Here is a 14,318-nt window from a genome sequence, read left to right as displayed (position 1 = left end):
TCAAACTTGTAACTCTTAAAAAAATTAAACTTGATAAAAGCCATATAGCATATACTAATAGGATATTCAATCCTCTCGTGTTCATTGTAACTCCTAAATTTCTTTGTACAACCACATAAAAGACTATATATAAAAACACTCAATTAGTCATTGCCTTATTAATCTTAAGACAATCTTAAGTTTGCCTGAAATGCTCTGCATATTAAAGCAATTTCTGCATGTACACCTAAATGTCATTCACCTCTGTACAAACACAGTATCACACTGAAATTAAGAATCTTAATCTTAAAGATGTGCTGTCTTCATGCTGGGTAAGCATCCTAAGTTTCATCTCCAGAGTACAGTGGACCCCCGCTTTATGATCAGCTCCCAATGCGACCAATTATGTAAGTGTATTTATGTAAGTGCGTTTGTACGTGTATGTTTGGGGGGTCTGAAATGGACTAATCTAATTCACAATATTCCTTATGGGAACAAATTCGTTCAGTAATGGCACCTGAACATACTTCTGGAATGAAATAATATTGTAAACCGGGGGTCCACTGTAATTGCTTTTGTGCCATCGTAAAGCTGAACTACCCTAAGCCAAGGAGAACTTGTATATGTGCTAGCTGGTCCTACCTCCAGACATAAACCACAACTGCTTGCCCTGCCTTAAAACACTACCTATAACAAGGAACATTCAATAAAGGGCCATTAAAACAATGAAATCATCTGTTGTGGTTCATCATACAGCACACCCTCCACCCCAAGGGTGCCAAATAATCCACGATCAATCATATAAGTTCATTCGAATAAGCCTAGCTTTAAGGTTGCAACTTTTATTTTAAACAATGTTTTATGTTCGTCATTTTCACATGTTTCATGGTTGTCATTTTTACATGTTTCATATTATTATTTTATTTATTATTTTTTATTATCACACTGGCCAATTCCCACCAAGGCAGGGTGGCCCGAAAAAAGAAAAACTTTCACCATCATTCACTCCATCACTGTCTTGCCAGAAGGGTGCTTTACACTACAGTTTTTAAACTGCAACATTAACACCCCTCCTTCAGAGTGCAGGCACTGTACTTCCCATCTCCAGGACTCAAGTCCGGCCTGCCGGTTTCCCTGAACCCCTTCATAAATGTTACTTTGCTCACACTCCAACAGCACGTCAAGTATTAAAAACCATTTGTCTCCATTCACTCCTATCAAACACGCTCACGCACGCCTGCTGGAAGTCCAAGCCTCTCGCACACAAAACCTCCTTTACCCCCTCCCTCCAACCTTTCCTAGGCCGACCCCTACCCCGCCTTCCTTCCACTACAGACTGATACACTCTTGAAGTCATTCTGTTTCGCTCCATTCTCTCTACATGTCCGAACCACCTCAACAACCCTTCCTCAGCCCTCTGGACAACAGTTTTGGTAATCCCGCACCTCCTCCTAACTTCCAAACTACGAATTCTCTGCATTATATTCACACCACACATTGCCCTCAGACATGACATCTCCACTGCCTCCAGCCTTCTCCTTGCTGCAACATTCATCACCCATGCTTCACACCCATATAAGAGTGTTGGTAAAACTATACTCTCATACATTCCCCTCTTTGCCTCCAAGGACAAAGTTCTTTGTCTCCACAGACTCCTAAGTGCACCACTCACCCTTTTCCCCTCATCAATTCTATGATTCACCTCATCCTTCATAGACCCATCCGCTGACACCTCCACTCCCAAATATCTGAATACATTCACCTCCTCCATACTCTCTTCCTCCAATCTGATATCCAATCTTTCATCACCTAATATTTTTGTTATCCTCATAACCTTACTCTTTCCTGTATTCACTTTTAATTTTCTTCTTTTGCACACCCTACCAAATTCATCCATCAATCTCTGCAACTTCTCTTCAGAATCTCCCAAGAGCACAGTGTCATCAGCAAAGAGCAACTGTGACAACTCCCACTTTATGTGTGATTCTTTATCTTTTAACTCCACGCCTCTTGTCAAGACCCTCGCATTTACTTCTCTTACAACCCCATCTATAAATATATTAAACAATCACGGTGACATCACACATCCTTGTCTAAGGCCTTCTTTTACTGGGAAATAATTTCCCTCTTTCCTATGTACTCTAACTTGAGCCTCACTATCCTCGTAAAAACTCTTCACTGCTTTCAGTAACCTACCTCCTACACCATACACCTGCAACATCTGCCACATTGCCCCCCTATCCACCCTGTCATACGCCTTTTCCAAATCCATAAATGCCACAAAGACCTCTTTAGCCTTATCTAAATATTGTTCACTTATATGTTTCACTGTAAACACCTGGTCCACACACCCCCTACCTTTCCTAAAGCCTCCTTGTTCATCTGCTATCCTATTCTCAGTCTTACTTTTAATTCTTTCAATAATAACTCTACCATACACTTTACCAGGTATACTCAACAGACTTATCCCCCTATAATTTTTGCACTCTCTTTTGTCCCCTTTGCCTTTATACAAAGGAACTATGCATGCTCTCTGCCAATCCCTAGGTACCTTACCCTCTTCCATACATTTATTAAATAATTGGACCAACCACTCCAAAACTATATCCCCACCTGCTTTTAACATTTCTATCTTTATCCCATCAATCCCGGCTGCCTTACCCCCTTTCATTTTACCTACTGCCTCACGAACTTCCCCCACACTCACAACAGGCTCTTCCTCACTCCTACAAGATGTTATTCCTCCTTGCCCTATACACGAAATCACAGCTTCCCTATCTTCATCAACATTTAACAATTCCTCAAAATATTCCCTCCATCTTCCCAGTACCTCTAACTCTTCATTTAATAACTCTCCTCTCCTATTTTTAACTGACAAATCCATTTGTTCTCTAGGCTTCCTTAACTTGTTAATCTCACTCCAAAACTTTTTCTTATTTTCAACAAAATTTGTCGATAACATCTCACCCACTCTCTCATTTGCTCTCTTTTTACATTGCTTCACCACTCTCTTAACCTCTCTCTTTTTCTCCATATACTCTTCCCTCTTTGCATCACTTCTACTTTGTAAAACCTTCTCATATGCTAACCTTTTCTCCCTTACTACTCTCTTTACATCATCATTCCACCAATCGCTCCTCTTCCCTCCTGCACCCACTTTCCTGTAACCACAAACTTCTGCTGAACACTCTAACACTACATTTTTAAACCTACCCCATACCTCTTCGACCCCATTGCCTATGCTCTCATTAGCCCATCTATCCTCCAATAGCTGTTTATATCTTTCCCTAACTGCCTCCTCTTTTAGTTTATAAACCTTCACCTCTCTCTTCCCTGATGCTTCTATTCTCCTTGTATCCCATCTACCTTTTACTCTCAGTGTAGCTACAACTAGAAAGTGATCTGATAAATCTGTGGCCCCTCTATAAACATGTACATCCTGAAGTCTACTCAACAGTCTTTTATCTACCAATACATAATCCAACAAACTACTGTCATTTCGCCCTACATCATATCTTGTATACTTATTTATCCTCTTTTTCTTAAAATATTATTACCTATAACTAAACCCCTTTCTATACTAAGTTCAATCAAAGGGCTCCCATTATCATTTACACCTGGCACCCCAAACTTACCTACCACACCCTCTCTAAAAGTTTCTCCTACTTTAGCATTCAGGTCCCCTACCACAATTACTCTCTCACTTGGTTCAAAGGCTCCTATACATTCACTTAACATCTCCCAAAATCTCTCTCTCTCCTTTGCATTCCTCTCTTCTCCAGGTGCATACATGCTTATTATGACCCACTTCTCGCATCCAACCTTTACTTTAATCCACATAATTCTTGCATTTACACATTCATATTCTCTTTTCTCCTTCCATAACTGATCATTTAACATTACTGCTACCCTTTCCTTTGCTCTAACTCTCTCAGATACTCCAGATTTAATCCCATTTATTTCCCCCCACCGAAACTCCCCTACTCCCTTCAGCTTTGTTTCGCTTATGGCCAGGACATCCAACTTCTTTTCATTCATAACATCAGCAATCATCTGTTTCTTGTCATCTGCACTACATCCATGCACATTCAAGCATCCCAGTTTTATAAAGTTTTTCTTCTTCTCTTTTTTAGTAAATGTCTACAGGAGAAGGGGTTACTAGCCCATTGCTCCCGGCATTTTAGTCGCCTCATACGACACGCATGGCTTACGGAGGAAAGATTCTTTTCCACTTCCCCATGGACAATAGAAGAAATAAAGAAGAACAAGAGCTATGTAGAAAAAGGAGAAAAACCTAGATGTATGTATATATATATGCATGTGCGTGTCTCTGAAGTGTGACCAAAGTGTAAGTTGGAGTAGCAAGATATCCCTGTTATCTAGCGTGTTTATGAGACAGAAAAAGACACCAGCAATCCTACCATCATGCAAAACAGTTACAGGTTTCTGTTTCACAGTCATCTGGCAGGACGGTAGTACTTCCCTGGGTGGTTGCTGTCTACCAACCTACTACCTGTATGTCATTTTCTAATTTACATATTTCTATTTATAGTATTTCAGAGTAAATCCTACATACTTCACATCTTACCACTACTAATAAAATAATGATTTGTGATTTTATTATTCTTGGGCACCTACTCTGTCATGAAATTCACAAGCACTTGCACACTAAGCCATGAATACAATGAGTGGGTGCTTGTGGCTTGGTTGATAGTGTCCTCAACTCACACACTGAGTGAGGGTCTGGGTTCAATCCCCAGCAAGGGTGCATATGGTGGGCATGTTTCCTTACACCTGCTGCCCCTATTCACCTAGCAGCAAGTAAGTACCTGGATGTTAGTTATCTTACAACCTGCTGCCCCTATTCATGTAGCAGTAAGTAGGTACCTGGGTGTTAGCTTAGAGAGAAAAACAAAGAACTGGAGAGACAGAGAGAGAGACACAGAGAGAGGGAGAGACAGAGAGGGAGAGACAGAGACAGAGACACAGAGAGAGGGAGAGACAGAGAGGGAGAGACAGAGAGAGAGACACAGAGAGAGAGACACAGAGAGAGACACAGAGAGAGAGACACAGAGAGAGAGACACAGAGAGAGAGACACAGAGAGAGAGACACAGAGAGAGAGACACAGAGAGAGAGACACAGAGAGAGAGACACAGAGAGACACAGAGAGAGAGACACAGAGAGGGAGACACAGAGAGAGAGACACAGAGAGGGAGAGACACAGAGAGGGAGAGACACAGAGAGGGAGAGACACAGAGAGGGAGAGACACAGAGAGGGAGAGACACAGAGAGGGAGAGACACAGAGAGGGAGAGACAGAGAGGGAGAGACAGAGAGGGAGAGACAGAGAGGGAGAGACAGAGAGGGAGAGACAGAGAGGGAGAGACAGAGAGGGAGAGACAGAGAGGGAGAGAGAGAGAGAAAGAGAGAGAGAAAGAGAGAGAGAAAGAGAGAGAGAAAGAGAGAAAGAGAGAAAGAGAGAGAGAAAGAGAGAAAGAGAGAGAGAAAGAGAGAAAGAGAGAAAGAGAGAGAGAAAGAGAAAGAGAGAGAGATAGGTAGGTAGGTAGGTTCTTACCTTTCCTCCTTGCATCAACACTTTCCCATCGACCATTAATGTCTGCAATTTAGTTATGGAGTTGACTACTGATGAATTTGATCCACCCTTACCTGCAAGAATGTGTACACCAGTAAAAAAATAAATAGCAAAAACTTAAAGATTCCAGAAGTCCCTTGTGTGATTGGTAGGAATAAAAGTGAGACCAAAACCATTTTTCTTTTTAATTAATCTGACCAAGATGTCTGCCACATCAGCAGGACTTGGCCACTCTCACATCAGTAAGTATCAGTCACAAGGCTGACCATTATAAAGGTTATGTAATAACTCATCAATTTAAGAGACTTCAGAAATACAGGCTAAAATCCGCTGCTTAGATATAGAAATAACCGACAAAGTCTGCTGGTTAACAAATTGTCCATTAACCTTACAATCACAACAAAAACAATCTTGTCTCTATCTACCACAATCATCACTATGGGTCACCCACTGACCCTCTATCTGGCCATGGCTGGACTCTAGTTGAAAAACTCTTGAAACTCATCAAAGGTATGATGGAGAGAATCTCCCTCTTAACTATAAAAGAGCATATAGGCGAGTACAAACAGGAAGCCTGTCTGTCCTTCACTAAGCAGATGGAGGATCAAGCCTCCACCACTTCTTGTGCTGAATGACCCACATGGGTTTAGTGCTAACATGAATTATTATTAACATAAAAAAAAATTATACAGATGTTCCTTGACTTGCAATGGAGTTACATTTTGATGAACTCATCGTAAGTCAAAAATATCATAATTCGAATATGGATATGAAATACTAAATAAGTAAATATATAGCTACTGCCAATGAATAGGTAAATAAGCAAAAATTACTGTAACTATTGAGAATAAAATAAATGAATGCAAGTTATGGACTTGCCACCTTCATGCTGGGTAATTATCTTAAGTTTCATCTCCAAATTAATTGCTTTTGCACCACTGTAAAGTTGAAATATCGTAAGTCGAGAAGCGCCTGTACAGTGGACCCCCGCCTAACGATCAGCTCTCAACTCGACCAATTATGTAAGTGTATTTTTGTAAGTGCTTTTGTAGGTGTATTTTTGGGGGTCTGAAACGGACTAATCTAATTCACAATATTCCTTATGGGAACAAATTCGGTCTATAACGGCACCCAAACAGACTTCTGGATTGAAATAATATCGTTAGGTGGGGGTCCACTGTATATAACATACCTCCAAGTTGCTGTGGGGCTGCTTGTAGCAACTTAATACCACCCAGGGAAAACAGATTTGACTTCTGTGCAGCAGTGCTCATGTTGACTACTGTTGCAGCATTTGAAAGTTTGGCAGCTGCAACACCAGCTGTTGTGACCTAAAAAATTATAAATTATAAACCCCCATTCAACCAAAGAAATATAGAATGAGATAACAGTTTTCATATACAGTAATTTATCATGATAAAGATGTACTACAATGAAAATGCGCATTAGACTACAATTCAAAGGATAATTCCATACTGACATTAAGTACTGTAATGATAATGATAAAGACCATTATCATTACAGTTTTTTTTTTCTCAACAAGTCGGCCGTCTCCCACCGAGGCAGGGTGACCCAAAAAGAAAGAAAATCCCCCAAAAGTAAATACTTTCATCATTATTCAACACTTTCACCACACTCACACATAATCACTGTTTTTGCAGAGGCGCTCAGAACACAACAGTTTAGAAGCATATACGTATAAAGATACACAACATATTTTTAACATGCCAGCTGTCTCCCACCATGGCAAGGGTGACCCCCAAAAGACAAGGAAACACTTACACAATCATACATTCAATAGCTGTCTTGACAGAAATGAGTAGATATAACAATTTAATGACCATCCAAATTGCAACATCTCCACCCTTCCTGTCATCTTTTTTTTTAACACGCTGGCTGTTTCCCACCAAGGCAGAGCGACCCGAAAAAGGAACACTTTCACCGTCATTCACACCACCGTCTTACCAGAGGTGCAGAGATACGACTGTTTATGTGTCACTCCAAACGGCAAATATTCCAAACCCATCCTTCAGAGCACAGGCATTGTACTTCCCACCTCCAGGACTCAAGTCCAGCTAAATGGTTCCCTGAATCCCTTCAGAAAATGTGACCATGCTCACACAAAATAAAACTAGGAGGGAATATAAATATGAAGGATCTTCAGGACTCATAAAAACATGTAACACTATTGCAAACAAACCATGGAACAGGTAGGGTTTCAACCTATGGTGAGTGAATTTTAAAATCCACTGGCCTGGAGTTTTACAACTCAATCACCATGGGTTCAACCCCCACCCGTTCTGTAGTTCTTAAAGAATCTTCAGAATGACGTACTTGTGAAGCAAGAACAGTCTGTGTAGCATGCTGCTGGTTGGCTGGAGAGGCAGTGGCTGAGGCAGCACCTGGTCTTGTTTGTGACACTGATGGTGCTGGAAGTCTGGCTGCTTCTCTAGTGGTTAATGTTACCACTGGAGCACGGTTCTTCCCCTGACCTAAAGTACCTATGTTACAGCCAAAAAACAAACTAAAATATACCGTGCTTACAAAAAATATTCTTTATTTAATATCACTGCACATTCCATAAATATGTTAGCTATACCATGCATCCTCATATATATATATATAATTTTTTTTTTTTCCAACAAGTCGGCCGTCTCCCACCGAGGCAGGGTGACCCAAAAAAGAAAGAAAATCCCCAAAAGGAAAATACTTTCATCATCATTCAACACTTTCACCACACTCACACATTATCACTGCTTTTGCAGAGGTGCTCAGAATACAACAGTTCAGAAGCATATACATATAAAGATACACAACATATCCCTCCAAACTGCCAATATCCCAAACCCCTCCAGGACTCAAGTCCGACTATATGAAAATAACCGGTTTCCCTGAATCCCTTCACTAAATATTACCCTGCTCACACTCCAACAGATCATCAGGTCCCAAGTATCATTCGCCTCCATTCACTCCTATCTAACACGCTCATGCGCGCTTGCTGGAAGTCCAAGCCCCTAGCCCACAAAACTATAATTTCCTCTATAATTTTTACAATCTCTTTTGTCCCCTTTCCCTTTATATAAAGGGACTATACATGCTCTCCGCCAATCCCTAGGTACCTTTCCCTCTTTCATACATTTGTTAAACAAAAGTACCAACCACTCCAACACTATATCCCCCCCTGCTTTTAACATTTCTGTCATGATCCCATCAGTTCCAGCTGCTTTACCCCCTTTCATTCTACGTAATGCCTCACGTACCTCCACCACACTTACATTCTGCTCTTCTTCACTCCTAAAAGATGGTATACCTCCCTGGCCAGTGCATGAAATTACCGCCTCCCTTTCTTCCTTAACATTTAAAAGTTCCTCAAAATATTCTCGCCATCTACCTAATACCTCCCTCTCCCCATCTACTAACTCCCCTACTCTGTTTTTAACTGACAAATCCATACTTTCCCTAGGCTTTCTTAACTTGTTTAACTCACTCCAAAATTTTTTCTTATTTTCATTAAAATTTCTTGACAGTGCCTCTCCCACTCTTTCATCTGCTCTCCTTTTGCACTCTCTCACCACTCTCTTCACCTTTCTTTTACTCTCCATATACTCCGCTCTTCTTATAACACTTCTGCTTTGTAAAAACCTCTCGTAAGCTACCTTTTTCTCTTTTATCACACCCTTTACTTCATCATTCCACCAATCACTCCTCTTTCCTCCTGCCCCCACCCTCCTATAACCACAAACTTCTGCCCCACATTCTAATACTGCATTTTTAAAACTATTCCAACCCTCTTCAACCCCCCCACTACTCATCTTTGCACTAGCCCACCTTTCTGCCAAAAGTCGCTTATATCTCGCCCGAACTTCCTCCTCCCTTAGTTTATACACTTTCACCTCCCTCTTACTTGTTGTTGCCACCTTCCTCTTTTCCCATCTACCTCTTACTCTAACTGTAGCTACAACTAAATAATGATCTGATATATCAGTTGCCCCTCTATAAACATGTACATCCTGGAGCCTACCCATCAACCTTTTATCCACCAATACATAATCTAACAAACTACTTTCATTACGTGCTACATCATACCTTGTATATTTATTTATCCTCTTTTTCATAAAATATGTATTACTTATTACCAAATTTCTTTCTACACATAGCTCAATTAAAGGCTCCTCATTTACATTTACCCCTGGCACCCCAAATTTACCTACTACTCCCTCTATAACATTTTTACCCACTTTAGCATTGAAATCCCCAACCACCATTACTCTCACACTTGATTCAAAACTCCCCACGCATTCACTCAACATTTCCCAGAATCTCTCTCTCTCCTCTACACTTCTCTCTTCTCCAGGTGCATACACGCTTACTATAACCCACTTTTCACATCCAATCTTTATTTTACTCCACATAATCCTTGAATTTATACATTTGTAGTCCCTCTTTTCCTGCTGATGCTGATGATAAATAATAAGTAGAGGTAAAATATAGTTTTGTAGTATGGACAACCTTTTTTTTTTTTTTTTTTAACAAGTCGGCCGTCTCCCACCGAGGCAGGGTGACCCACCGAGGCAGGGTGACCCACCGAGGCAGGGTGACCCACCGAGGCAGGGTGACCCACCGAGGCAGGGTGACCCACCGAGGCAGGGTGACCCACCGAGGCAGGGTGACCCACCGAGGCAGGGTGACCCACCGAGGCAGGGTGACCCACCGAGGCAGGGTGACCCACCGAGGCAGGGTGACCCACCGAGGCAGGGTGACCCACCGAGGCAGGGTGACCCAAAAAGAAAATACTTTCATCATCATTCAACACTTTCACCTCACTCACACATAATCACTGTTTTCACAGAGGTGCTCAGAATACAACAGTTTAGAAGCATATACGTATGAAGATACACAACATATCCCTCCAAACTACTAATATCCCGAAACCTTTTTGTGATAAAGTTCCATGATTCACTAATATCAATAGCTGCCTGCAGGAACAATCTCTGTAACACTATACCAGTAGTAAACTGTATGAACAGTTTTCATCCAGCAAGTGTTCTCCCATTGCTGAATCTAATGATGTTAGATAAATGGACACAAGTGTAGTGTGACATTTTATTGTGGCAATGCTTCTATCTCCAGGAGTTTTGTCAAGCCGCTAAAATGTCACATTAGTTGCATCTGTGTCTTTTTACCTAACATTTTGTTGGCAATTCTACCAATATTATTAATCTAACAACCATGGAGGACACAAGAACCAGGGAAGACATCATAACATAAAATACTCAGAGGAACTGACAGTAACAACCTGTTTGAGAGGTGGGAAATGAGTACTTGGAGGATATAGCTGAAGTTGAAGAAACGAGGATATAGCTGAAGTTGAAGAAACGAGGATATAGCTGAAGTTGAAGAAACGAGGATATAGCTGAAGTTGAAGAAACGAGGATATAGCTGAAGTTGAAGAAACGAGGATATAGCTGAAGTTGAAGAAACGAGGATATAGCTGAAGTTGAAGAAACGAGGATATAGCTGAAGTTGAAGAAACGAGGATACCACAAAGTGTCTCTTCAGTCTCAGAATGGTTGGGAAGTGGAATGTTCTTGAAGAAGTGTGGAGACAGGCTCCATACACAGTTTTAAAAGCAGGTATGACGGGACCCATGAGGCTAGATGCGAGTGAATCTAGTAAGTTACAAGTTGAGAGGCAGGACAGGAGCTAAGACTTGACCCCTGTGACCACATGTATAGGTGAGTACTGCACAAGTCTCCTGCTCCTTTCAGAACAGATAGCAAGGCACAGCTGATAAGGAGAGATGACAGCATAGCAAGACACAGCTAATAAGGGGGGTGGAAGATGAAAGCAAAGTAAGACAGTTGATAAGGGGAGAGATGACAGCATAGCAAAACACAGATAAGGAGAGATGACAACATAGCAAGACACAGCTGATAAGGGGGAGAGATGAAAGCACAGCAAGACACAGCTAATAAAGAGAGATGACAGATGTGGTTCATCGAACACCCCACGGAAATTAACTGTTAATATAATAAAACTTATCATAACCATTTCTGTTTTAACTGAAAACCTACTGTCCATTTTACCTAATTTTGAGAAACTTCTGGAAACCAGGCAAGTTGTGGGGAGTTAGTAGTGCTCCGGGAAGGAGACCAGGAAATTAGACAAATGGGAAAAAAGAAGGCAGGGTAGGAGAGATGCCTGGAATCATTGGGGTTGGGGGCAAGTGACCTGTTGAGTGACTGTCAACTGAATGCCTTAAGGTTCCATGAACTATTACAGCAATCTTACCACTAGCATGCCTAACATATTTGAGGAAACACCTAAAAACCTTAAATTAGATGTAGCCTGCACAACATGCCACCAATGGGAAGGCAGGTCAGCAGGAGACTAAATGTAAGGCTAACTGCTCAACAATTACCCACATGGAGACGGAAACACAGGAGGCTGATTGATCTGTATATTCCGACCACCAAGATCTCTTCAGCAGAAGAGATCCCGGAAGGGGGTCAAAATACAGTACGCACATGAATTAACCTGTGTTTTTGTCTCCAAGTATAATATTGTTGAGCACTGATAAGTGTTCAGTACACTTAAGTTATTCATGTGTCTCACTGCATAAAAACTTATCTAACAATCTATTACTGATGCTATAGTGGTTACATTGACAAACTGTTATTCATATTACTGAATCATGGAGCCTGAACACAAAGATATATTCTTTTAGGTTAAAACATTTAAATTTATACCTGAAGGCAAGCTTGTGATTTGTTGTGTGCTCAGTAATGACTCTGGTGATATTGTAGGTCCAGACACAGGTGACTGTAGTACTGACTGTTGTAAACTTACGCCTTTAATGGCTGTGTTCCCAGCTTTACCCAGAGCCTGAGTCGGTACTCTGTTGATAGTTGGACTTCCAACCTGAGATCAAGAAGGAATAATACAAGGCCTATAATTAAAAAAATAATATAGAGAAGACTATTTCATAACTTATTGTGAAAAATGGTCTGGTGATACCAATAAGATGTGGAGAAAGACATGTATGTATAGTTTTTGTTTTAACACACCAGCCGTATCCCACCGAGGCAGGGTGACCTAAAAAGAAAAACTAAAGTTTTTATTTTAAATTTATTAATTTATACAGGAGAAGGGTTTAGTAGCACCTTGCTCCCGGCATTTTAATCACTTCTTATGACACGCATATTTGACTGAAGAAACTTGCAACAGGCATGTGTAACACTGATGCCTAGTGTTGAACATGTGTCTTACTTATCAAAAAGCAGTAAATTCAAATGTATCTCAAGGTGCAATAATACCTTGGCAATAGTAGATGTTGGCACCTTTGTTAGAGCCTGAGGTGTAACCTTGGTAATTGTCTGGGCTCCTGGTGGAAGAGCTACCTTGATGGTCTGTACACCTCCTGCAGTAGAAACCTGAATTGTCTGCACACTGCTTGCGCCTACTGAACCTCTCACTCCGCCAACCTAAGGGTGAAAACAAGACATGTTATTACCTGACGTGCTGTTGGAGTGTGAGCAAGGTAACACTTACGAAGGGATTCTGAGAAACCAGCTAGCTAGATCTGAGTCCTGGAGGTGGAAAGTACAGTGCTGGCATTCTAGAGGGGTGAGGATGTTCCAGCTTGGAGGGTCATCCTGGAAGATGATTCCACACATTGACAACTCTGAAAATCAGTACTGACCTACGTCCTTTTCAAATCTATTTTTTTTTTTTCAACATGTCAGCTGTCTCGCACTGAGGCAGGGCAACCCAAAAAGAAAGAAAATTCCCCCCCAAAAAAATTTTCATCATCATTCAACACTTTCACCTCACTCATACACAATCACTGTAAATCTAAATTTATCTAATTTAAATCCGTTATTCCTCACCTACACAATAAGAAAATGGTTTCAAGAAAAAAAAATCACATTATATTTAATTTGTCTCTTTTTTTAAACATTCCTACGCCAGGAAGCCCACATACAGGTTTTCCTCGGCTTACAATGGGGTTATGTTCTGACAAACCCATTGTAAGTTAAAAATATTCTAAGCTGCATATGAATATACAATAAATAAATAACTACGGGGAGCAAGGAGCTATTAACTCCTTCTCCTGTATATATTACTGAAGTTAAAAAGAGAAACTTTTGTTTTTCTTTTTGGGCCACCCTGCCTTGGTGGGATACAGCTGGTTTGTTGGAAAAAGGAAATAACTACTGCTACCGATTAAGTAAATAAACAAATAATTACCGTAACTAAATACCAGCATTGAAAAGTAAAAAAAATGAAGTTATATACTTGCTGCCTTCATGCTGGGTAATTATCTTAAGTCTGCACCATCGCAAAGTCGAGGAGCACCCATCCAAGGCATCTGTAATTCACGAAATCGTTATGACACAAACCACGGTACAGGCTGGAATTGAACGCGTCAGTCTGGCGTTTCATGACTCACAATGAGTTCAGTCCCCACCCGTACCGCAGTAAGTCATTTGTAAGCTAGAAAGCTCACATACTGGGATAATGAGAAGCTAAGTAAATAAGGGTAGTAAAGATAAGGAAGTAACTCACTCTCACAGACGTAACCGCCTTCCCGACACTTGCAGAATTTATTGCTTCCAACTTCACCGGGCTCTCGGGCTTTAATTTTGTTAAAGCTGCAACTTCTTCAGGCTTAAGTTTCACTTGAGCACTTTCAACCTGAAAGAATCACACATTATTATTATTATAATCGGGGAAGAGCTAAACC

The 14,318-nt window shown here is 40.9% G+C and overlaps 1 protein-coding gene across 3 annotated transcripts in view; it reads right to left on the bottom strand.

The window, feature by feature from the left end:
- Positions 1–14,318, bottom strand: part of LOC128704667 (nuclear factor related to kappa-B-binding protein) — a 65,934-nt gene that overhangs the window by 21,530 nt on the left and 30,086 nt on the right. For all 3 annotated transcript variants that reach the window (XM_053799801.2, XM_053799799.2, XM_053799802.2), the window contains exons 15-20: positions 14,141–14,269; positions 12,889–13,056; positions 12,322–12,493; positions 7,907–8,073; positions 6,765–6,903; positions 5,555–5,646 (exon numbers count right to left, since the gene is read on the bottom strand). In XM_053799801.2, coding sequence (XP_053655776.1) covers positions 5,555–5,646; positions 6,765–6,903; positions 7,907–8,073; positions 12,322–12,493; positions 12,889–13,056; positions 14,141–14,269 — 867 coding nt within the window. The remainder of the gene's footprint in view (positions 1–5,554; positions 5,647–6,764; positions 6,904–7,906; positions 8,074–12,321; positions 12,494–12,888; positions 13,057–14,140; positions 14,270–14,318) is intronic.

This window comes from Cherax quadricarinatus, chromosome 100, assembly GCF_038502225.1.
Source record: "Cherax quadricarinatus isolate ZL_2023a chromosome 100, ASM3850222v1, whole genome shotgun sequence".
Classification (NCBI taxonomy): domain Eukaryota; kingdom Metazoa; phylum Arthropoda; class Malacostraca; order Decapoda; family Parastacidae; genus Cherax; species Cherax quadricarinatus.
Note: the sequence above shows the minus strand (reverse complement) of the source record. Positions and strands in the feature narration are given on the sequence as shown.